Raw genomic sequence first — 27,063 nt, 5'->3', positions numbered from 1 at the left:
ATTTATTATTTTTTAACAAACTTATTATTAACTAAAACTCATAAAATCTTAACTAATTGATCTGATTGCTTAACTAATCAGTTTCATTGTTTAACTAATTGGTTCAGTGCTTAACTAATCAGTTTTATTTGGTGGCAACAAAGTGGTCTAACCGTTAGACGATCTTTCCTAAAAGTTTATATAAATTAATTCGAGTACTCCGTATGTATGAACTCGTAACATGGACGAACCAGGCAAAAGTTAACTCAATATGTTTAAAAGTTACCATAAAATAATACTCCCTCCGTCCCATTTTAAGTGCCACATTTGAGGTATGGCACGGGTTTTTAGGAATAAAAAAGGAAGAGAAAAAAAATACTTTTTGAATTTTTTTTCATTGCTAATTATAGTAGCTAATGGGACCACGTACTTGAAATTAATCATCCGGATTAATCAGGAAAAGAAAAGAGATTTCCAATTTTCCCTCCAATTTTCACATTAGGAGCAATTTAAATTTGACACAAAATCCAAAACACCTCATTTGCATAAAAGATTATTCCAGTAGCTTTTTTTCATTACAACAATTATCTTTAGAAATTTCTACACATACAGAGTACAACTTTCATCAAAACAAAATTACAAAGGGGTTGAGAAAGTGCTTTGACTCTCAAACTTTAACATCATAATTAAGCAAATTCAGAAAAATTACTCCATGGCAGCTTCATTTGATGAAGGGGGTGAATTGGCACTTACTCTATGGTCGGGAAACTCTTCAAGAGAAGCTTCTACATCCATGGATGCGCTTCAATCATCTTCTCTAACATCACCGTCAAAAACACAAGATACATTTCAAGAATTTGGATCCATGGAAACATCTGGGACTGAGGTACTTTTACCGCAAAATATATGTGAAGAAGACTTAAGGCCGTATCAAGCTGAACAGAGGTATGAAAGCAAAACTGATTCTTTTTTTCAACATTCAGATGATGAATGGTCCTCTGCTAAATCTGATTTTGAGGTTGATTTTGAGTGGCGGTCGGAATATCCAGAAGATGACCACGTCATTGAATGGTGTTCTGATGACGACACATATGAAGAGCCACCTACAAATCAACATAAAATTCATGTCTTGAATAACATCGAAAGAGCAAGAGTAAAAGATCTCATTCTTGCAAAATCTAATAATCTTAAGCTTCCAAAGGGTCTCATAAATAAAATTGCTGAACAATTCAATGTTTCTAGATACACAATTTCAAGGATTAAAAAGCATGTAGTTAAGCAATTTAAAAATGGCCAGCATGTAAATGTTGATAATAGAAAAAAAGGAAGAGTGGGGAGGAAAAGAATTACAGTAGATCCTCAAGTTATCATGTCAGTTCCCCTTAAGAAACGGACAACATTGAGATCCATGGAAAAAGCAGTGAATATGAAAAAATCAACATTACATAGGCTTGTCAAAAGGGGCGAAGTCATATCTCATAGCAGTCCAATCAAACCAGATCTCACACCGACACATATGATGGCTAGGATGAAGTGGTGCTTAGGTCACATCATCCCAGCCACAATTAGAACAATACCAAGGTTCAGTGAAATGTACAATATCATTCACGTGGATGAAAAATGGTTTTGTATGTCTAAAACAAGTCAAAAGTTTTACTTGGCTCCGAATGAAACAAAACCTTATAGGGCAGTCAGATCACGGAGGTTTATCAAAAAAGTAATGTTCATTGGAAGTGTGGCTAGACCACAATTTAATGAAATAGGGGAGGTTCTCTTTGATGGTAAAATTGGTATTTTTCCATTCACGGAACAAATACCGGCTAAAAGGAGAAGTAAAAATAGAGCGAGGGGTACTTTAGAGACAAAGGTAGTGTTAGGTTATGATACATATGACAATTCATAAATCATGCGGAAAAACCATAAAGCCAAGAATACATATTATTTACACATAATCATTTAGCATAGTTTAGATGCATACTCTTTGTTGCGTGCCTTCCCTAGCTGCGCCCGAACCGAACAAGAACAAGTCTTTAGGACTCCAAGTGTCGTCCCTCCGTAGATAGTCCACAGCACGTCCGTATCCGCCTTAAGATTGACCAACTAGAATCGCCCTTAAGGTACTATTATTTTCGGCACTTTTAGGCAATTGTGTGACTGAATTTTTCTCTCAAAAACTCACTTTGAATACTTGAAAACTCGTTATAAATATGTGACCCTAGGCACCTATTTATAGAGTTATGGAAAAGGATTTGGAATCCTATTAGGATACTAATTTATTTAATTATAATCCTACTAGGACTCTAATTAAATAAACTAAATCTTTTAGGATTAGATTTAATCATATGACGAATCCCGGTAGCCTTAGGATTCGAGTAACACACTTCGAGTAATACGCTAGCACCGCACGCAGGCCTTGCGGCCCACGCACAGCGCCAGCCTACTCGTCGCAGCCCCGCGCGCGCGCCCAAGCTTCGGCTGGGCCTGGCTTTTGCGCTGGGCCTGGTCGTATGCTTGGCGTGTGGTTGTTGCGCTTGGCTTGCTGGGCGATGGCCCGGCTTCGTGCTGGGCCTTCGTCTGACAGGCCTCGTCCGATGCTAATTCGTACGATGCGCTTCCGATTAAATTCTCGATTCCGGAATTCATTTCCGATACGAACAATATTTAATATTTCCGATTCCGGAATTAATTTCCGTTTCGAACAAATATTTAATATTTCCGTTTCCGGAACTATTTTCCGATTCCGATAATATTTCCGATTCTGACAATATTTCCGTTTCCGGCAATATTTTCGATTCCGGCAATATTTCCATTTCCGATAATATTTTCCGATACGTACCATGTTTCCGTTTCCGGCAACATATACGACTTGGATAATATTTATATTTCCGATACGATACATATTTCCGTTTCCGGCAATATCATCGTTTCCGGAGTATTCATTTCTTGCCTGTGACGATCTCAGCTCCCACTGAAACCAAGATCCGTCGATTCCGAATATCCATAGTTGGAGTATTTAATGCCATTAAATACTTGATCCGTTTACGTACTATTTGTGACCCTACGGGTTCAGTCAAGAGTAAGCTGTGGATTAATATCATTAATTCCACTTGAACTGAAGCGGCCTCTAGCTAGGCATTCAGCTCACTTGATCTCACTGAATTATTAACTTGTTAATTAATACTGAACCGCATTTATTAGACTTAACATTGAATGCATACTTGGACCAAGGGCATTATTTCCTTCAGTCTCCCACTTGTCCTTAGGGACAAGTGTGCATTTCCTAATTCTTTGTCGCTCGATGCTTGCTCTTGAACATAAGGTAAGAGTTGTCATCCTTATTATGTCCAGAGGTGTTCCTCGGTTTCAGAGTTCAACTGATCAAATAAACAGATAATCATAGCCTATGATTCATCCGAGCACGGCCATGCATTTCACAGTTTCTAGCTCTCCGAGTGGCCTTGTACAACTTTTAAGCATCTCATCCCGATTTATGGGAGGACAATCCCAATCTTGCGATCTTGAGCTTAGACTTAGTTTGATAGGTGATTACCTGAGCGTTGCCTTTATAGCCTCCTTTAATTTACGGTGCGACGGTTGGTCAACGTCAAAGCAACCAGTTCTCAAACAAGTAATCTCAAATCACTCAGGTATTGAGGATTTAGTGTCTAATAATTTTAATGAAATTTACTTATGACAGATTTTCATCTCTTACAGTAAAGTTTCATAGGTCTTGTCCGATACTAGTCTTCCCAAAGCAAGTATCTATGCAAATGATTATGACATTGCAATGTCCACATAGTTCAAGAAACAGAACTACTAGTCATCTTGCATTCTAATCGTCTAACGTTTTCTATGCGTCCAATTTTATAGAAAACTCCGACTAGGGACCATTTTCAACCTTTGACATTCAAGTTCACTTGATAGACATTTCTTAGTCACAGGACTGGTCCTGACAGTCTATCTTGAATATATTGTCAAATTGAAGGGACTCATCATTTAATACACCACAAATTAAATGGAAAAATGAATTCTTTTCATTTATTGTGAATGATTAACCAATAGTGTTTTACAAAGATTTAAACTCTAAAACTTTAAAACATTAAACAGAGACATCAAAGCCATTCTCCAATATGCTTGATTCCCATAGCTGCAGTGTGCGAGTTGTGCTTCGCCTGCGGCAGAGGTTTAGTCAATGGATCTGATATGTTGTCATCAGTTCCAATCTTGTTTATCTCGACTTCTTTTCTTTCAACGAACTCTCGTAGAAGGTGAAATCTACGAAGTACATGCTTGACTCTCTGGTGGTGTCTAGGCTCCTTTGCCTGTGCAATAGCTCCGTTATTATCACAATACAGGGCTATTGGTCCTTTAATGGAGGGGACTACACCAAGTTCACCTATGAACTTCCTTAGCCATATAGCTTCCTTTGCTGCTTCATGTGCAGCAATGTACTCCGCTTCAGTTGTAGAATCCGCAATGGTGCTTTGCTTAGCACTTTTCCAGCTTACTGCTCCTCCGTTGAGGCAGAAGACAAACCCAGACTGTGATCTGAAATCATCTTTGTCGGTTTGGAAACTTGCGTCCGTATAGCCTTTAACAATTAATTCATCATCTCCACCATAGATCAGGAAGTCATCTTTGTGCCTTTTCAGGTACTTCAGAATATTCTTGGCAGCAGTCCAATGCGCCTCTCCTGGGTCTGACTGGTATCTGCTCGTGGCACTGAGTGCGTACGCAACATCCGGGCGTGTACATATCATAGCATACATTATTGAACCAATCAATGATGCATATGGAATCCCATTCATTCGTCTACGCTCATCAAGTGTTTTTGGGCACTGATTCTTGCTTAGAGTCATTCCATAAGACATGGGTAGGTAGCCTCGCTTGGAGTCCGCCATCTTGAACCTATCAAGCACCTTATTGATATAAGTGCTTTGATTAAGTCCAATCATCCTTTTAGATCTATCTCTGTAAATCTTGATGCCCAATATGTACTGTGCTTCTCCTAGATCTTTCATCGAAAAACATTTCCCAAGCCAAATCTTGACAGAGTTCAACATAGGAATGTCATTTCCAATAAGTAATATGTCATCGACATACAATACTAGGAAAGCAATTTTGCTCCCACTGACCTTCTTGTATACACAAGATTCGTCTGCGTTCTTGATGAAACCAAAGTCACTGACTGCTTCATCAAAACGTATATTCCAGCTCCTGGATGCCTGCTTCAATCCGTAGATTGACTTCTTTAGCTTGCATACCTTTTTAGCATTCTTTGGATCCTCAAAACCTTCAGGCTGTGTCATAAACAAAATTTCTGTTAAAACGCCGTTTAAGAAAGCAGTTTTGACATCCATCTGCCATATTTCGTAATCGTAATATGCAGCGATTGCTAACATTATCCGAATAGACTTTAGCATTGCAACTGGTGAAAAGGTTTCATCCTAATCCACACCGTGGACTTGCCTGTAACCTTTTGCAACCAATCTAGCTTTGGAAACTTCAAGTTTCCCATCCTTGTCCTTTTTCAGTTTGAAAACCCATTTGCTTCCAATGGCTTGGTAGCCATCTGGCAAATCGACCAAATCCCATACTTGGTTTTCAGACATGGAGTCTAATTCAGATTGCATGGCTTCTTGCCATTGTTTGGAGCTAGGGCTCGTCATAGCTTGTTTGTAAGTCGCAGGTTCATCACTTTCAAGTAATAGAACGTTATAGCTCTCGTTCGTCAAAATACCTAAGTACCTTTCCGGTTGAGATCTATATCTTTGCGATCTACGCGGGGTAACATTTCTAGATTGACCATGATTCTCACCAGATTCTTCTAAAGACCTCTGAGTTTCATCCTGAATGTCATCTTGAGCATTCTCTAGAGTTTGTTGTTCGACTCGAATTTCTTCGAGGTCTACTTTTCTCCCACTTGTCATTTTGGAAATGTGATCTTTCTCCAAAAAGACACCATCTCGAGCAACAAACACCTTGTTCTCAGATGTATTGTAGAAGTAATACCCCTTTGTTTCCTTTGGATAGCCCACAAGGATACATTTGTCAGATTTTGGATGAAGTTTGTCTGAAATTAATCGTTTGACGTATACTTTACATCCCCAAATCTTAAGAAAAGACACATTTGGAGGCTTTCCAAACCATAATTCATATGGAGTCTTTTCGACAGCTTTAGACGGAGCTCTATTTATAGTGAGTGCAGCTGTATTTAGTGCATGTCCCCAAAATTCTAATGGAAGTTTGGCCTGACCCATCATTGACCTGACCATGTCTAGCAAGGTTCTGTTCCTCCGTTCCGACATACCGTTCCATTGTGGTGTTCCTGGAGGAGTCAATTCTGATAGAATTCCACATTCTTTCAGATGGTCATCAAATTCATAGCTCAGATATTCACCGCCTCTATCAGACCGCAGTGCCTTAATCTTCTTGCCTAATTGATTCTCTACTTCACTCTGAAATTCCTTGAATTTGTCAAAGGATTCAGACTTATGCTTCATTAGGTAGACATAACCATATCTACTGAAGTCATCAGTGAAAGTGATAAAGTAGCTGAAACCACCTCAAGCATTTGTACTCATTGGTCCACATACATCTGTATGGATTAAACCCAATAGTTCATTTGATCTTTCTCCAACTTTAGAGAAAGGGTGCTTTGTCATTTTGCCAAGTAAACATGATTCGCATTTACCATAATCCTCTAAGTCAAATGGTTATAGAATTCCTTCCTTTTGAAGTCTTTCTAAGCGTTTCAAGTTTATATGGCCTAATCGACAATGCCACAGATAGGTGAGATCTGAATCATCCTTTTTGGCCTTTTTGGTATTTATGTTATATACTTGTTTGTTGTGATCTAATAAATAAAGTCCATTGACTAATCTAGCAGATCCATAAAACATCTCTTTAAAATAAAACGAACAACTATTGTCTTTTATTAAAAAGGAAAATCCCTTAGCATCTAAGCAAGAAACTGAAATGATGTTTTTAGTAAGACTTGGAACATGGAAACACTCTTCCAGTTCCAAAACTAGCCCGGAGGGCAACGACAAATAGTAAGTTCCTACAGCTAATGCAGCAATCCGTGCTCCATTTCCCACTCGTAGGTCGACTTCACCCTTGCTTAACTTTCTACTTCTTCTTAGTCCCTGTGGATTGGAACATAAGTGTGAGCCACAACCTGTATCTAATACCCAAGAAGTTGAATTAGCAAGTATACAGTCTATAACGAAAATACCTGAAGATGGAATGACTGTTCCGTTCTTCTGATCTTCCTTTAGCTTCAAGCAATCTCTCTTCCAATGCCCCTTGTTCTTGCAGTAGAAGCATTCGGATTCAGAAGTGGGTTGACTGACCTTCCTCTTTACAGATTTGGCGCCAGTTTGCTTAGTTGGGCTGGCCTTGTTGCCACCTTTCTTAGCATTCCTCTTCTTTCCAGATTTCTTGAACTTGCCCCCACGCACCATAAGCACATCCTGCTTATCACTTTTGAGCGTCTTTTCAGCGGTCTTCAGCATACCGTGAAGCTCAGTGAGCGTTTTGTCCAGACTATTCATACTGTAGTTCAGTTTGAACTGATCATACCCGCTATGAAGAGAATGGAGGATGGTGTCTATAGCCATTTCCTAAGAAAATTGCTGATCCAGCCGACTCATATTCTCAATGAGTCCAATCATTTTGAGAACATGTGGACTTACGGGCTCGCCTTTCTTAAGCTTGGTCTCAAGAATTTGCCTATGAGTCTCGAATCTTTCGACTCGAGCCAGATCTTGGAACATGTTCTTCAACTCACTGATGATTGTGAAAGCATCTGAGTTGATGAACGTTTTCTGCAGATCCGCACTCATGGTGGCGAGCATTAGACATTTCACATCCTTGTTGGCATCAATCCAACGATTGAGGGCTGCCTGAGTGACCCCGTCGCCTGCAGCTTCGGGCATCGCCTCATCTAGGACATACTCCTTTTCTTCCTGCATAAGAACTATTTGCAAGTTCCTTTGCCAGTCAAGGAAGTTTTTCCCGTTCAATTTCTCCTTTTCAAGAATTGATCGAATGTTGAATGAATTGTTGTTTGCCATATTAAAAACTACAATTGAAAAGAATAAACAAATAAATAACCATTCACAGTTTCTCTTAATAAACTTAAATTCTAGCATAAATGCATAATTCAATGTTTATTAAGCATTTTATTCAAATTATGTGTTCCGGCAGGTGTGAATAAAATGATTCCAAGATCCTAAAATCATTGAAGAACTAAGCACAGTTTGTCGACTTAATCCTAGAACATCTTAGGTAAGCAAAAGCCTTTTGCTAATAGTCTAGAAACTATTCTTGGTTGATAGGTACGTCTAAGAACTTATTAGGTAAACCTATCGAATTTGCCACGACATAAAAGGACTCCTTACTTATATCGTTGAGTTTCACCAAAACTAACATGTACTCACAATTACTTGTGTACCTTGCCCCTTTAGGACCAATAAGTAACACCTCGCTGAGCGAAAACTATTACTAGATTGATGTAAAGGATATCCAAGCAAGTGTATATTTTGGCATGGCACCTTTTAACTCAATTTTTAAGTTTGGAACTTAAGGCTCTTACTATGTTGGTTAGATTTTAAGTGAACTAAAATCCTTAATCATGCAACATAATCAAGCTTTTGATCTCATGCATTTTAAGACATATTTAAAGCAATAAATAACTTAAAACATGCATAAGATATTTGTGATCTAGTATGGCCCGACTTCATCTTGAAGCTTTGACTTCAAAGTCCGTCTTGAAAATCTCCGTGGGAGGCACCATTTTCTTCAAATAGGATAAGCTATAACTAATTACAACTATTTGATGGTTCGCAGACCATATTTGAATTGAAAAATAACTTTGGTACTTTAGACCAATTACATTCAAATTAATGGTACGCAGACCATATTTTCTATCCTATTTGGGCCATACTAGTCACTTCATAACCTGCAAAACAGTACATATACAATATATACCATTCACCCATTCATTATCATGAATGGCCCACATAGCTGGTTAGTAAAACACATTATGCATCACGTAAACATTTGCAGCAATTAATCAAGGGCACCAATAATCTACCAATTATTCAGTCCTTATTAATTCTAATCAAGTTGTTTTAACCTTAAGGATTTGTAGACCTAATCAAGAGTTTATGACTAAAAAGCGCTCCCACTTAAACCAATAAATTCATATGCTTTACCAATTTTAAACATAAAAATGTATTTCTAGTCTAACCGGAAACATACAAATTTAATTAAAATTTAAAGCTCATATAAATTTATAATTGAATCCAAAAAGTTTAATTTAATTTCAGTCGCATTTAAATTAATTCATGATTTTTAATTTTAGTAAAATAATTAGAATAAATAACATTTATTATAATTATAATATTCAAAATTAAAATCCAAGAAAATAATTTAAATTATTAATTTTAAAATTAATTAAAATTACGTGAACTGAAATTTTCAAATTAAACATTCAGAACGATCTAATCGTAACGCAAACACCCTACGCGTTGCACGCCCATGGGCCGCACGCACACAGCCATTGCTGGCCATGTGCGTGCAGCCCATGCGCTCGTCGCATAGCTGCTGCATCCCTATCGCAAGCCTCCGCACGCATTGGTGCTCGCTGCGCGCGCCAGCGCACATCGCACGCGGGCTATCGCTCGCAGTGCGCGCGCGACATTGCTCGCTGGGCGCGCGACATCGCTCGCTGGGCGCGCGAGCCATCGCTCGCTAGGCGCGCGACATCGCTCGCTGGGCGGGCGACATCGCTCGCTGTGCGCGCGAGCAATGCTAGGCGCAGCGCTCGTGGCACGCGACCTTGCCTTCGCCCATGCCCATTCGTCCATTGCTCATAGCCCACGACACAAGGCAGGGCGGCTGCCTTGTGCTCGTGCACCATGGCCTTGCTCATTGCATTCGTGCCGCATGGGTGACGAGCTCCCTTGCTCGTCGTCACATGCCCGCACTATACAACACCCCTTAAGGGTAACACGTAGCGTCCATTGCTTTGTGCGTGCAAGTTATATGAGCGAATCGCATAAAATTTAAAAAATTTATATTTAAAATTAATGACAAATTAATAAATAATATTAATTTCATAATTTTAGGGCGAAAAATCGAAAATTTATTATTCAATTGATTTCCGATTAACATGGATTCAAGTCTAGGTCATAAAAATTTAAAATTTATCATAAATTTACAATTTTTATGGTGGTTTTTAATCATAGGTATCTAATTAAATTATAATTAATTATGAAAATCAAATTAATTCTAAATTATTCTAATTTTCAACAAATTAATCATAATTAAAAATTAGATTGCATAATTAACAAGGCTAGGCATTCAAACTTGTTAAACATATACAGTAGGTCAATCAAAAATTCAAGATTTATCAACAAGAATCGCAAATATTTAATTTAACATCTTAAATTTACGAAATTTTGCATTCGAAAAACTAAAACTCCGAAAAGTCATAGTTTGGCTTCGAATTTGAGAATTCTGGGTTCGGCAGAAAAACACTATTTTTGTCAAAATTTTAGAATGCCTTTTACATGCGGAATTGACACAAAAATCACTCGATTTGGATGAGTAACGAAGAAACTGCCGAAAAACTGCGTACGTATAATTAAATAAACGCAATTTGCAATTAATTAACAATTACGAAAATTAATCACCCCTTTTAATTCTTGCAAATTTGTAATATTTAACCATGTTCATGCAATTTAGATTATGAAAATAATAAGAGGCTCTTGATACCACTGTTAGTTTATGATACATATGACAATTCATAAATCATGCGGAAAAACCATAAAGCCAGGAATACATATTATTTACATATAATCATTTAGCATAGTTTAGATACATACTCTTTGTTGCGTGCCTTCCCTAGCTGCGCCCGAACCGAACAAGAACAAGTCTTTAGGACTCCAAGTGTCGTCCCTCCGTAGATAGTCCACAGCACGTCCGGATCCGCCTTAAGATTGACCAACTAGAATCGCCCTTAAGGTACTATTATTTTCGGCACTTTTAGGCAATTGTGTGACTGAATTTTTCTCTCAAAAACTCACTTTGAATACTTGAAAACTCGTTATGAATATGTGACCCTAGGCACCTATTTATAGAGTTATGGAAAAGGATTTGGAATCCTATTAGGATACTAATTTATTTAATTATAATCCTACTAGGACTCTAATTAAATAAACTAAATCTTTTAGGATTAGATTTAATCATATGACGAATCCCGGTAGCCTTAGCATTCGAGTAACACACTTCGAGTAATACGCTAGCACCGCACGCAGGCCTTGCGGCCCACGCACAGCGCCAGCCCACTCGTCGCAGCCCCGCGCGCGCGCCCAAGCTTCGGCTGGGCCTGGCTTTTGCGCTGGGCCTGGTCGTATGCTTGGCGTGTGGTTGTTGCGCTTGGCTTGCTGGGCGATGGCCCGGCTTCGTGCTGGGCCTTCGTCTGGCAGGCCTCGTCCGATGCTAATTCGTACGATGCGCTTCCGATTAAATTCTCGATTCCGGAATTCATTTCCGATACGAACAATATTTAATATTTCCGATTCCGGAATTAATTTCCGTTTTGAACAAATATTTAATACTTCCGTTTCCGGAACTATTTTCCGATTCCGATAATATTTCCGATTCTGACAATATTTCCGTTTCCGGCAATATTTCCGATTCCGGCAATATTTCCATTTCCGATAATATTTTCCGATACGTACCATGTTTCCGTTTCCGGCAACATATACGACTTGGATAATATTTATATTTCCGATACGATCCATATTTCCGTTTCCGGCAATATCATCGTTTCCGGAGTATTCATTTCTTGCCTGTGACGATCTCAGCTCCCACTGAAACCAAGATCCGTCGATTCCGAATATCCATAGTTGGAGTATTTAATGCCATTAAATACTTGATCTGTTTACGTACTATTTGTGTGACCCTACGGGTTCAGTCAAGAGTAAGCTGTGGATTAATATCATTAATTCCACTTGAACTGAAGCGGCCTCTAGCTAGGCATTCAGCTCACTTGATCTCACTGAATTATTAACTTGTTAATTAATACTGAACCGCATTTATTAGACTTAACATTGAATGCATACTTGGACCAAGGGCATTATTTCCTTCAGGTAGTCCAATCCATCACCAAAGAAGTTATCAGGCAAAAACTCATTGACAAAGTGCTTCCCGCCATCAGACAAAAGTGGCCAAGGCATGTTTCAACTACTGTGTGGATACAACAAGATAATGCCAAGCCCCATATTACAGGGGACGACATCCAGTTTATGCAAGCAGCCACACAAGATGGACTAGACATACGATTAATTAATCAACCACCACAAAGACCAGACCTAAACGTGTTGGACTTGGGATTTTTCCGAGCTATTCAAGCATTGAAGGAACAAGTAATGCCTAGAAATATTGACCAATTGGTTGAGGCATTTGAGGATGCTTTCAATGGTTATGATCCAAGGTTTCTTAATCGCATTTTCTTGAGCTTACAATATGTGATGTGTGAAATACTTAAGGTGAAAGGGAACAATAACTACATCAACCCCCACAACAAGAAGCATATTTTGGAAAGAGAGGGATTGTTGCCAGTATCGGTAGAGCTTTCAAATCAGTTAGTACAAGAAAGCATGGAATGGGTTCAAAATCAAGTCAATGCAACATCAATTTCGTCATCACAACACCATGATAACGGAAGGCCATAATATTTTGTATAGAAGAACATATGTGAAATTAAAGACATAAGCAGGTTTTTGTATAGTCTAACTCGAAGATTAAGTGATTAACAACTTTTGTAAATATATTGTACTCTGTACTTGGATGTGTAAAATATTAGTATGGTGAAGATGCTTTTTTGCATATGGTACTGTTTTAGGGTTTGGGAGAGGGGAGTGCAAGAGCATGATCAATATGCTTTTGTAAGAAAAATGTAAACATTATGTACTTGAAATGTAAGTGCTTGTAACTATTGCATCAATTAAGAGTGATATTTTGACGGTTTGAAAATTAATTGCAGCTTAAATACATTTGTAAAGTTAAAAGTACATCCATCAATTTAATCTAGTAATCACTTGTAATAAAAAATTTATGCCATGGCACAACTGAAACAAATATGCATAGAAACCCAATATAACCAAAGCAGCCAAAAGTATACCAATCAAGAACAATTATCATAAAGACAAAAAGGAGGGAGCAAGAAAAGAACTCATCTGTATATTGGCAAACAATAGATATCAGTATATGACCATATTTCAATAGGCATTTGAAACATTAAGCTTGTTGTACCTCGACTTTGTTTCCCTGGTGTATTTTTCCTTATTTGGAAAAGCTCAGGGAACCAAATTCGATACATAACAAGAATGCTCTCGGGAACTCCTTCTGGGAAATTAGGAAACTCGACAAGAAATGGGTCAGGTGTATCGTCCACCCCATTTGGCACATTTTGTTCTTTCCTTTGAGTCTCTTCAGCGATTTCATCTATAGCTTTGGGAATAACATGGATTTGATCCTCTGTATCAGGAGCAAAAAGAAGTTGATCATCTGTATCAGGAGCAAAAAGAAGTTGATCCTCTGTATCAGGAGCAAAAAGAACTGGGTCTTGGCTATCTGGAACGAAAAGGAAAGGAACTTCGCTGTCCGGAGCGAAAAGGACCGGGTCCTTGTTGTCTGGAGAAAAAAGAATCGGTTCTTCACTGTCCGGAGCGAAAAGGACCGGGTCTTCACTGTTTAAAATTGAAAGGTTCCGTTCAGGTGTATCAGGCACCTCAAGGTATTCAAACTCTAAAATAGGAGTGATTACTCTTTCGGTATTAGATTCAATGTCTCCCATGCAATTGCCGAGTATATAAAGATGAAAGCACAAACTATTGTCTTTGCGTGATTGTGGGTATGCGATTGTACTCTGAGTTTGTACTGGAAACGAACAATTCGATTATTATTAAGGAAATTGGATAACCCAGAAAAGGTAAGATTTTGTTTTGAATGAGAAAACTGGTTGAAATTTCATTGACATGAACAAAATCAAAACTTCACAAGAGAAATCAACCAACAACACTGGAAAACGAAACTAAGGTGATCACTTTGCAAAAGATACGGAGTAAAACAAAATTAGAGAGTACCACTCCGTAATTTTTCATGCTAAAATTTGAAACACCAAGCAATGAAAAGAAAAAGAAAAAATTAAACAAATTCTTGAACTATTAAGCTACAAGTTGCTAATTTTGTCTCACTGCACCCAAATTCCTAAAATCAATTCAACCACAAGTACGACGGAGTATCTTAGATCTACTACGGAGTAATTATACACATAAATTCACACATTTGTTATAAGTAAAAAAGGAAAAAAATACCTATTATGGAGTACGGTGCATAAAATTGGAGACCTCCAATTTTTTGAAGTGGGTTCGATCCAGAGCAAAAGTTGAAGATGAACAGTAACTTTGTGAGTATCAAATTTGAGAGCAGGTGGAGTTGTATTGGGAGAAGCAAATGTAGAATCTAGAAAGAGATAGCTACTGCCATTCCTAAGTCCTAACAGTAATGGTGATTAATGCAAAAAAAAGGAGGGAGTAATTAAGGGTAGTTTAGTGGGTAGATATATGTAATTAATAGGAGCATATATGTAATTTTAAATGGGGTCCACTTTTAATATGGAAATGTTGCACTTAAATTGGGACAACCCTAAATGAGAAACGTTGCATTTATAATGGGACGGAGGGAGTAAATGTTATACTCCTTTCGTTCATAAAAGTTCTTCCCGTTTCTATTTTGGACGTTCTTTCTTCCCAGTTTGAATCTGTTCTATTTTTAGCCATATATTTTTTTCCCAAAATATCCTTATATCCCTTTCTATTTACTCCCTCCGTTCCTTTAAGTTCTTCCCATTGTTGAAATTGGGTGGATTTTAAGAAAACTGAAATTTTTGTGTGTATGGGTATAAGTGTAATGATTGGGTGTACGAGAAATGATTGTGTGTAAGAGTGTGTAACATATTCTTTTTTAAAGAATAAAGTAAGGAGAGAGAAAATAACAAAGAAATAAGGGAAATGAGAGATATTTGATTAAAATATTCAAAAATCTGGGAAAAAAAAATCTGATTTAAGTGGGGACATTTTACATGAGTTGGATGAGGTGAGATTCCTCAAACATTGTTTTCAACCAATGAGCATTCAGCAGTAAAAATAAACGGATGGGAAGACTTTCCCAAAACATAAAGTCCTTTTCCCTCCAAACGGTTCCCTACAAACATTTCCTTCCAAAAATTTCCCTCCAAACATTTCCCTAAAACTTTTTCCTCCAAACATTTCCCTAAAAAAAGTACACAATTTATAAATAGGACTAAATTTCTCACAAATTCCCTCATAAATACAAAGTTCTACCAGAGCACTTTAAGTGAGTACAAACAAGAAAATTAATTGCCTCAATTCATTGAAATTCAACAAAGTCAAGGGGGCATTAATGGCTTCAGATCAAGAGGAGGATGATTTCCTCGGTTTTTCTGATGATGAGGGAGACGCCACAAACACTAATCAGAATCTGATGATGATGACGCAACTGCTGATGTGGTACAACATGCTGAAATTGAAGTAAATGCTCATGAATATGAGGAATTTGAGGAGTATCAACCACTTCCAGATATTAATGAAGTACCACAAGAAGTACCACATGAATGTGAAGAGGGACAATAGCAGAATCAAACATCAGGTACATCAAAACTACAAACAGTTCCACTTTTTTTTGATTTGAACATGTCACCACATGAAGAGTCCATACCATCTCCACAACATCAATCAGAAACTCAACAGATTCATCATAGGCCTAAGACTCCTAGAATTAACAATGAATTGAGGCTGGAAGTCCTGTTGTTCCTACTATGCAGAAAAATTAAAGATTCAGAAAAACTCATATATTTATGGGACAATTGAGGTGGCTGTTAAAAAGTTTGGTTACACAAGGAAGACAATTGGAGGGATATGGAACAAAGCAAGGAGACAGAAGGAAGCCATGGATTCATATCTTTATGAAAGCAAATATCACAAATGTGGTAGCTAGGAAAAGAATTCAAGTGACATATGATTCTATATCATCAATAAGCATGGGGGGCAGAACAGGCATAAGAGATCTTGCAAAGATGCGAATTTGAGTGCAACCACAGTTTGGAGAATGGTGAAAAGGAAATAGATTAATCCACACTAAAGTCCTTTGCATCCAGGCATTTCAGAAGAATGCAAGATGGCAAGGATGAGGTGGGTACTTAGACTCGTAATGGATTACACTGTACCAAATGATCCCACATATTACAGCATGTATGATTTCATTCACATAGATGAGAAATGCTTCTTCTAACGCAGAAAAGTCAAAGAGTTTATTTAGAAAACAATGAACCATATCCACACAGAAGTGCAAAATCAAGAACAAAAATACCAAACTTCATGTTCATGGCAGCAGTAGCAAGGCCAAGGTGGGGACAAGATGGGCAGTGTGAGTTTGATGGCAAACTAGGGATTTTTCCATTCACAGATGCAGTGGCAGCAAAGAGATCATCCAAAAACAGAGTGAAGGGGACAATTGAGACAAAACCAATTAAGTAAGTAAATCAGATTGCAACCATGGCCATGTTAATCAACCACTTAATCCCAACAATTAAAGAGAAATGGCCACCACATGAGGGGTGTAGACACCTACTTTTGTCCTCATTCCCGAAAGGGAAGGTTCGATGATGAAAGCATAAATCTCCACTTGACAACGCATCTCCTATGAAATAACGAATCTCAATCCCCCTTTTTCATTTCACCCGAAACCTGCTATTTATGGAAACCTGCTAAAAATAGTAACTGCCGTAATGGGTAGTTGTTAAAAGTGGCAAGTCATAAAAGATAGAAACCTGTCAGAATTAGGTGTTGCACTCCAACATAAATCCTAAATGAGATAGAAATTACGAGAGAATCCTATTCCTAATATGATTCGAAAATAAGAGTCACGTATTAATTGAAATCCTAACGAGCCTAGAGTTCGTAACGGGCCCAGACGCATTCCGTCACAAGGTTAATACGCACTAAAAGAATCGATTGAGTCTCAAACACTCCGGATTCTAGGAATCCGAGTCTGACTAAGAAAACAGCCCAGATCCTATTTTCAACGCCTGGCTCTGGGCGCCGAAATCTTCGGCGCCCAGGCCTGGGCCCTGAAATTACCTGGGACGTGTTCTTTCCTAATTCCCCGTGGATTAGAGCTCTACAATTCTATCTTTCCACGAACTCTTTTCTATAAATATAGCCCAAGTTCGACGTGAAAAAAACACAACGCACAATTCATATTCTGAGTATTGACTCCAACCCCTAAGCCTAAGCCTAAGCCTCACGCTGCGAAATTGATCACGCGTTCTGTCGCAATCGATCCAAAAATCGAACAGAACGTATCCTGTCCCGTAACTTGAGATTCGTTAAATAAAAGGAGAAATAGCAAAGTCAAAGTGGTTAGTTTTCTGAGAACCGTGACGCACCTCTCAAGGGTGCGTCGTAATGTGCCCCTTCGCGTGATTTAATTGCTTTCCTCGCCCTTTTATGAACTGTTAAACTAATTGAATCTGATTGTTCTATCACGCCTAATAAAGATAATATTTTTGGGAAATTGGATTATCATGCTAGGTCCCTTAATACAATCTAAATCAGATAATCGCGATCAATCTAGTATTATATGTTGCATATTGTTAAAATCAACTCAGATTAGTTTAATAGTTAACGCATGTCCCTTCAATTATTTATGCTGAGCTAGTAAGGATATCCTGCCTCTGGAGTTATCGACGAGCGAGTACTCCTCTCGGTAGTTACAGTCCCCCGAACCCTCAATCTCTACCTTGCGGGTGTATATTGAGAGATCCCCACACCAGGGATCACAAGGGAACCTACGGCCGTCGTGGTCAAACATAATTGCACTCCCTTTATGTCACGATAACCGGGTTTTGTCAGTTTTTCTCATTGTCGTTAAAAAATGAATGGCGACTCCTATATTACTAGTCAATTGGGTGTAAACTCAAAGGAAATCCAATTACACTTGATTTGACAAAAAGAAACGTCACACCCACGAGGGACGAGGTCACGCATTAGCCTCGCGCTTTTTCGACCCCCTCACAGTGGCGACTCCACTGGGGATAGTGAAGGAAATACTCGTGCTTGTAGGTAATCAAAATAGCCGAAGGGTGAAACGATCCCACCCCGCGTTTATTTCCCCATCAAGTTGGGACGACCTGAAAATCAGCATATTAATGTGAACGGGCAGAACCGCATAACGAATCTTGGCTCCCTTGGATGTTTCATCCCGGGAGTTGGGAGTAAGGATACCCATCGCTAACCGGGGGGTGCATACGCTTCGAATGTTGTCCACTCGGCACTTTCGCTAGTAGTACACCCGTCCCAAACCCAATCGCTCGCCCATTAGGTCCCTCTCATTGGTGCATGCCCCCTTGGCTTACATCGTGATTGGCCTCCTGGGCGAAATTCGTCTGTTGAAGGCACTACCTCGACCAGGGCATGTTTTGGATCTGCGATAGAAGCGGTACCAAGCCAGGCGCAAATACTACCCATAGAAGCCTATCATAAACTACATGACATATTATTATTGCCTCATGATGTAATGTTAGTTATGTGTAGCGAAATACGTGATTGTGTGTGACAAATAATGCTAGAAAACCAACGACCTTAAAAATTGCCCAAACATTCATAAACCAATTGGCCAAAGAGTTATACGAAGATACGTGTTCCGCAAACCCGAACGATCGCCACAAAAATAAGCGACGCTCGGGATGGCCCGTAACGAATCCCACAAACGCTGCACAACGCGTAAAGGACGTTATTAGGCAAGCACGCAAAATCAAAGTCGCATAAACAAAAAGTATACGCAAACGAGAAACGAGAATCAGCCAGGGACGCATTTTCAACGCCCCTGGCTGGGCGCCAATATTTCTCACGCCCTTTGCTGGGCGCTGAAGTTGCTTCCTGGCCTTTTGGTCAGGCGCAGCAGTCTCGGTGCCCGCGTAAAAAAAATATACGTAGCAAAAAAAAAACCTTTCGTAGAAATTGCTGCAAGGGCGTATGAAAAGGCACTCGATTCTAAAAGCAACTTGTAAAAAATAAAATAACTCTTTGTGTCGTCACGGTTCTTTGTTTCATTGTTAGGCCTCCTATGACGACAATGTTCGGCTCCAAAACCGAGCACGCTAATTGAAATAACCTTGAATGTCACATGGGCAAAGTATTCAAAAAATAATGTTCAAATGAAGTTTTCAAGGAAAAATAATGTTCGAATAAAAAAATAAATCCGAGTCTAGACTAGGCTATGCCGAAGTACAATCTAGATCATAAGTCTTAGTTGTCTTATCCATATAATCGGTCCTAATGCTTGGTGTCGTTCTGCAAGTTAAAAGGTTAAACCATATTGAGTCTCCCTTCCTAACATTTAAATCAATAAGCACCCATATGTAATTGTCATCCCTTGCTAAGAATCTACGGCCTCATACTCTCTCTCACCAATAAAAAGAATATATTATAGTATTTGCAAAATGGAAAGAGTCACATTCTGAAAATCATTCCCCCATAGTCGCACAACCCCCAAAGTGAACCTAAGGTGTCAATACCATCAACAAAAAATTAATGGCCTCAAGGCTTATGATCACATTGGGTCACGACTATCATAGTCCTTTCGAGCCACTCGCTCCTTTAAATACTCCTAAGTACGGACTAAAAGATTTTCCATGAATGCAACATGACCAACCATGAAAATACCCAAATCGGCATACCATAAGGCTACCATTGGGGTAAAGCAATACACACTAAGAGGGAAGCCGCACTAATGATTCTAGTCTTGCAAAAATAAAAATTCGATCTCCCCAACTAACTACCATGCCAACATTAAGAAAAATGGCGCAGGACAAATGAACACCCAAGGGTTAAAATCTAAAGTGTCAACCAACGAAAGGTATGGTCCAATTAGCCTAAGTCTGAGAGTCGCTTGATCAAGTGTTATAGGCTTACGCCACGTCATTATTTTGAGTCTAGGCCACCTCCTTGTAGTCATACACGGGTTATGATCAGAAAGATTAATGAAAGTTCGAGTCTAAATCACAACTTCCAATTAAATCCCGAAAATTGGAATCTGAAAAGAAGCAAAAAAAATTATTTTCGATGTAATTCTTTCGTTAAATTACAATAAAGTAAAAACAACATTTTGAATCTACGCTATTTGCACATTTTAAGAAACGACTAAATACGCTTGCAAAGTAAGACAATTTAAAGGTCCACCCTAGGCCAACAAAAATTAAAGGTCCACCCTAGGCCTACTAAAATTAAAGGTCCACTATAGGCCTACCAAACGAGGCTCACTCAGTCTTGCTCCTGACTCAAAGACCACAACCATCTACCTTTTAGCCTAAATAAAAAATGTGAAGGATTTATGTTGGGGAGAAATCCCAAGCAAAAAGAAAAAAGAGAAAGAGAAAAGGGAGAGCGAAAAAAGAGCGAGCCATGAAGTACTTAGCCCGTACCTCCCAAAGTGCGAAATTTACCCAAGTAAACGAAGGGAAAGAATTGAGTTAGCCCGTACCCCCCAAAGTGCGGAATTTACCCAAACAGACGAAGGAAAAGAATTGAGTCAACCAATCCAAATCATGCCACAAAAGCTACATAAAGTTCTACGATGTCTACCCTTTCCAGTCCTTATGTTCTTAGACACCTTCGCTCTAGGGCCCCTGTTCAGCTCATTTAACCCATCCATGTTCTCATTGCCATAACCCAAGAAACCATTACCTCGACCCTTGTTCTTGAACTTGTTATCAACTGCAAACCACGTACGGCCATTGACACGTGCGTCATACCCATTATATCCAAAACCTGCTCTTACACCACCATAAGCATAATGACCATATAACTTGTTTGGATACATCCTGTTGATATACCTTTGAGCCGTCCCCATGCTACTCATCGGCCTTGGTTGATGTAAACTCACGACACTAGCACGAAGCTGCAAATTGTGAGTCCTAGCAGATATAATCCTCATGCTTGACCAATACATATACAACTTATCCTAACTCATTCGACCCGTCTTTCAAGCCGTCTTGAGTCACGAATAAAAAAAACAAATGAAGAGTACGTTCTACGCTTAACGTAAAAAAATAAAAAAAATAAAAAAAAACAAATAATAAAAAAAACTTTGCAAAGCGTCTCTAAAGTTAGTCTAAAAAAGAAGTATTTAGCGCACCAAAAAAGATCCGCCCAGAAATCATTTTCAGCGCCCAGAGCTGGGCGCCGGAATCTTTAGCGCCCCAGCCTGGGCGCTGAAACTCTCTGCTTGCTAAAATTTGCCCAGAAGTGCTCGTCATTTTATCCGCACATACACGGAAAAATAACGAACACTTGGAGGGGTTCAACACGTATTCCGATATACGTACCAAAAAATTATGTACTCAAAAAATAATATAAAACAAATTTTTGGCTTACGGCAAGGCAGCAGATTAAAATAATAATAAACTTCACTTATTCTACCGTTTCAAATAATATGTTTCAACCTCAGAACGTACTTGTTTAAAATCGGCATTCTAAGAAACCATTTTCTAGGCTAAGAACTACGCAAGACCTGATTCCAAATTAAATCTATTTAAGGCGGATACGTAGGCAATCCATGATTCGGTCCAACCAATTTGCTGTTAGGTTATGATACATATGACAATTCATAAATCATGCGGAAAAACCATAAACCCAGGAAAACATATTATTTACACATAATCATTTAGCATAGATTAGATGCATACTCTTTGTTGCGTGCCTTCCCTAGCTGCGCCCGAACCGAACAAGAACAAGTCTTTAGGACTCCAAGTGTCGTCCCTCCGTAGATAGTCCACAGCACGTCCGGATCCGCCTTAAGATTGACCAACTAGAATCGCCCTTAAGGTACTATTATTTTCGGCACTTTATAGGCAAATGTGTGACTGAATTTTTCTCTCAAAAACTCACTTTGAATACTTTGAAACTTGTGTTATAAATTGTGAGCCCTAGCCTCATATTTATAGCGGTATGGAAAGGGAATCGAAATCCTATTCAGATACAAATTAATTAAACCTAGAATCCTACAAGAACTCTAATTTAATTAATTTATCAAATAGAATTAGGAATTTAATCATTAACCGAACTCTGCATGTTTTAGGAAACGTGCACGAACACAAACACTTGCACACACATGCACGGCAGCCACGATGGGCCCCATGCGTGCGCGCGAGCAGCAGCCCACTCAGCGCCCGCGCGCGCTGCGCGTGCTGTGCGCGCTGTGCGCGCTGCGCGCTGCGCGTGCTGTGCGCGCTGTGCGCTGCGCGCTGCGCGCAGCCTGCTGGGCCTGGCCTTGCGCTGGGCCTGGCGTTGCTGTTTGTGCGGCGCGCTTGGCTTGCTGGGCGATGGCCTGGCTTCGTGCTGGGCCTCGTCCGATGCTTATTCGTACGATGCGCTTCCGATTAAATTTTCCGATTCCGGAATTTATTTCCGATACGAACAATATTTAATATTTCCGATTCCGGAATTAATTTCCGTTTCGAACAAATATTTAATATTTCCGTTTCCGGAATTATTTTCCGATTCCGGTAATATTTCCGATTCTGAAAATATTTCCGTTTCCGGCAATATTTCCGATTCTGGCAATATTTCCATTTCCGATAATATTTTCCGACACGTACCATGTTTCCGTTTCCGGCAACATCTACGACTTGGATAATATTTATATTTCCGATACGATCCATATTTCCGTTTCCGGCAATATCATCGTTTCCGGAGTATTCATTCCTTGCCTGTGACGATCTTAGCTCCCACTGAAACCAAGATCCGTCGGTTCCGAATATTCATAGATGGAGTATTTAATGCTATTAAATACTTGATCCGTTTACGTACTATTTGTGTGACCCTACGGGTTCAGTCAAGAGTAAGCTGTGGATTAATATCATTAATTCCACTTGAACTGAAGCGGCCTCTAGCTAGGCATTCAGCTCACTTGATCTCACTGAATTATTAACTTGTTAATTAATACTGAACCGCATTTATTAGACTTAACATAGAATGCATACTTGGACCAAGGGCATTATTTCCTTCAGTCTCCCACTTGTCCTTAGGGACAAGTGTGCATTTCCTAATTCCTTTGTCGCTCGATGCTTGCTCTTGAACATAAGGTAAGAGTTGTCATCCTTATTATGTCCAGAGGTGTTCCTCGGTTTCAGAGTTCAACTGATCAAATAAACAGATAATCATAGCCTATGATTCATCCGAGCACGGCCATGCATTTCACAGTTTCTAGCTCTCCGAGTGGCCTTGTACAACTTTTAAGCATCTCATCCCGATTTATGGGAGGACAATCCCAATCTTGCGATCTTGAGATTAGACTTCGTTTGATAGGTGATTACCTGAGCGTTGCCTTTATAGCCTCCTTTTACGGTGCGATGGTTGGTCAACGTCAAAGCAACCAGTTCTCAAACAAGTAATCTTCAAATCACTCAGGTATTGAGGATTTAGTGTCTAATAATTTAATGAAATTTACTTATGACAGACTTTCATCTCTTACAGTAAAGTTTCATAGGTCTCGTCCGATACTAGTCTTCCCAAAGTAAGTATCTATGTAAATGATTATGACATTGCCATGTCCACATAGTTCAAGAAACAGAACTACTAGTCATCTTGCATTCTAATCGTCTAACGTTTTCTATGCGTCCAATTTTATAGAAAACTCCGATTAGGGACCATTTTCAACCTTTGACATTCAAGTTCACTTGATAGACATTTCTTAGTCACAGGACTGGTCCTGACAGTCTATCTTGAATATATCGTCAAATTGAAGGGACTCATCATTTAATAAACCACAAATTAAATGGATAAATGAATTCTTTTCATTTATTGTGAATGATTAACCAATAATGTTTTACAAAGATTTAAACTCTAAAACTTTAAAACATTAAACAGAGACATCAAAGCCATTCTCCAATATGCTTGATTCCCATAGCTGCAGTGTGCGAGTTGTGCTTCGCCTGCGGCAGAGGTTTAGTTAATGGATCTGATATGTTGTCATCAGTTCCAATTTTGCTTATCTCGACTTCTTTTCTTTCAACGAACTCTCGTAGAAGGTGAAATCTACGAAGTACATGCTTGACTCTCTGGTGGTGTCTAGGCTCTTTTGCCTGTGCAATAGCTCCGTTATTATCACAATACAGGGCTATTGGTCCTTTAATGGAGGGGACTACACCAAGTTCTCCTATGAACTTCCTTAGCCATATAGCTTCCTTTGCTGCTTCATGTGCAGCAATGTACTCCGCTTCAGTTGTAGAACCCGCAATGGTGCTTTGCTTAGCATTTTTCCAGCTTACTGCTCCTCCGTTGAGGCAGAAGACAAACCCAGACTGTGATCTGAAATCATCTTTGTCGGTTTGGAAACTTGCGTCCGTATAGCCTTTAACAATTAATTCATCATCTCCACCATAGACCAGGAAGTCATCTTTGTGCCTTTTCAGGTACTTCAGAATGTTCTTGGCAGCAGTCCAATGCGCCTCTCCTGGGTCTGACTGGTATCTGCTCGTAGCACTGAGTGCGTACGCAACATCCGGGCGTGTACATATCATAGCATACATTATTGAACCAATCAATGATGCATATGGAATCCCATTCATTCGTCTACGCTCATCAAGTGTTTTTGGGCACTGAGTCTTGCTTAGAGTCATTCCATGAGACATGGGTAGGTAGCCTCGCTTGGAGTCCGCCATCTTGAACCTATCAAGCACCTTATTGATATAAGTGCTTTGACTAAGTCCAATCATCTTTTTAGATCTATCTCTGTAAATCTTGATGCCCAATATGTACTGTGCTTCTCCTAGATCCTTCATCGAAAAACATTTCCCAAGCCAAATCTTGACAGAGTTCAACATAGGAATGTCATTTCCAATAAGTAATATGTCATCGACATACAATACTAGGAAAGCAATTTTGCTCCCACTGACCTTCTTGTATACACAAGATTCGTCTGCGTTCTTGATGAAACCAAAGTCACTGACTGCTTCATCAAAACGTATATTCCAGCTCCTGGATGCCTGCTTCAATCCGTAGATTGACTTCTTTAGCTTGCATACCTTTTTAGCATTCTTTGGATCCTCAAAACCTTCAGGCTGTGTCATAAACAAAATTTCTGTTAAAACGCCGTTTAAGAAAGCAGTTTTGACATCCATCTGCCATATTTCGTAATCGTAATATGCAGCGATTGCTAACATTATCCGAATAGACTTTAGCATTGCAACTGGTGAAAAGGTTTCATCCTAATCCACACCGTGGACTTGCCTGTAACCTTTTGCAACCAATCTAGCTTTGGAAACTTCAAGTTTCCCATCCTTGTCCTTTTTCAGTTTGAAAACCCATTTGCTTCCAATGGCTTGGTAGCCATCTGGCAAATCGACCAAATCCCATACTTGGTTTTCAGACATGGAGTCTAATTCAGATTGCATGGCTTCTTGCCATTGTTTGGAGCTAGGGCTCGTCATAGCTTGTTTGTAAGTCGCAGGTTCATCACTTTCAAGTAATAGAACGTTATAGCTCTCGTTCGTCAAAATACCTAAGTACCTTTCCGGTTGAGATCTATATCTTTGCGATCTACGCGGGGTAACATTTCTAGATTGACCATGATTCTCACCAGATTCTTCTAAAGACCTCTGAGTTTCATCCTGAATGTCATCTTGAGCATTCTCTAGAGTTTGTTGTTCGACTCGAATTTCTTCGAGGTCTACTTTTCTCCCACTTGTCATTTTGGAAATGTGATCCTTCTCCAAAAAGACACCATCTCGAGCAACAAACACTTTGTTCTCAGATGTATTGTAGAAGTAATACCCCTTTGTTTCCTTTGGATAGCCCACAAGGATACATTTGTTAGATTTTGGATGAAGTTTTTTTGAAATTAATCGTTTGACGTATACTTCACATCCCCAAATCTTAAGAAAAGACACATTTGGAGGCTTTCCAAACCATAATTCGTATGGAGTCTTTTCGACAGCTTTAGACGGAGCTCTATTTATAGTGAGTGCAGCTGTATTTAGTGCATGTCCCCAAAATTCTAATGGAAGTTCGGCCTGACCCATCATTGACCTGACCATGTCTAGCAAGGTTCTGTTCCTCTGTTCTGACACACCGTTCCATTGTGGTGTTCCAGGAGGAGTCAATTCTGATAGAATTCCACATTCTTTCAGATGGTCATCAAATTCATAGCTCAGATATTCACCGCCTCTATCAGACCGCAGTGCCTTAATCTTCTTGCCTAATTGATTCTCTACTTCACTCTGAAATTCCTTGAATTTGTCAAAGGATTCAGACTTATGCTTCATTAGGTAGACATAACCATACCTACTGAAGTCATCAGTGAAAGTGATAAAGTAGCTGAAACCACCTCTAGCATTTGTACTCATTGGTCCACATACATCTGTATGGATTAAACCCAATAGTTCATTTGCTCTTTCTCCAACTTTAGAGAAAGGTTGCTTCGTCATTTTGCCAAGTAAACATGATTCGCATTTACCATAATCCTCTAAGTCAAATGGTTCTAGAATTCCTTCCCTTTGAAGTCTTTCTAAGCGTTTCAAGTTTATATGGCCTAATCGACAATGCCACAGATAGGTGAGATCTGAATCATCCTTTTTGGCCTTTTTGGTATTTATGTTATATACTTGTTTGTCGTGATCTAATAAATAAAGTCCATTGACTAATCTAGCAGATCCATAAAACATCTCTTTAAAATAAAACGAACAACTATTGTCTTTTATTATAAAGGAAAATCCCTTAGCATCTAAGCAAGAAACTGAAATGATGTTTTTAGTAAGACTTGGAACATGGAAACATTCTTCCAGTTCCAAAACTAGCCCGGAGGGCAACGACAAATAGTAAGTTCCTACAGCTAATGCAGCAATCCGTGCTCCATTTCCCACTCGTAGGTCGACTTCACCCTTGCTTAACTTTCTACTTCTTCTTAGTCCCTGTGGATTGGAACATA

General features: G+C 39.2%; 2 protein-coding genes across 2 annotated transcripts; one reads left to right on the top strand and one right to left on the bottom strand.

The window, feature by feature from the left end:
- Positions 1-691: 691 nt before the first annotated feature.
- On the top strand, positions 692-12,728 carry LOC110793906 (uncharacterized). The gene is made up of 2 exons (XM_021998843.2): positions 692-1,846; positions 12,144-12,728. Exons 1-2 carry the CDS (start codon positions 692-694, stop codon positions 12,726-12,728), a joined length of 1,740 nt encoding a protein of 579 aa, XP_021854535.2.
- Positions 12,729-13,228: 500 nt separating this feature from the next.
- LOC110793901 (uncharacterized) lies at positions 13,229-13,852 on the bottom strand. The gene has a single exon (XM_021998836.2). It carries the CDS (start codon positions 13,850-13,852, stop codon positions 13,229-13,231), a length of 624 nt encoding a protein of 207 aa, XP_021854528.2.
- Positions 13,853-27,063: the final 13,211 nt, after the last annotated feature.

Source organism: Spinacia oleracea, chromosome 2, assembly GCF_020520425.1.
Source record: "Spinacia oleracea cultivar Varoflay chromosome 2, BTI_SOV_V1, whole genome shotgun sequence".
NCBI lineage: Eukaryota > Viridiplantae > Streptophyta > Magnoliopsida > Caryophyllales > Amaranthaceae > Spinacia > Spinacia oleracea.
The sequence above is the reverse complement of the archived record's forward strand: the minus strand, read 5'-3'. Positions and strand labels throughout refer to the sequence as shown.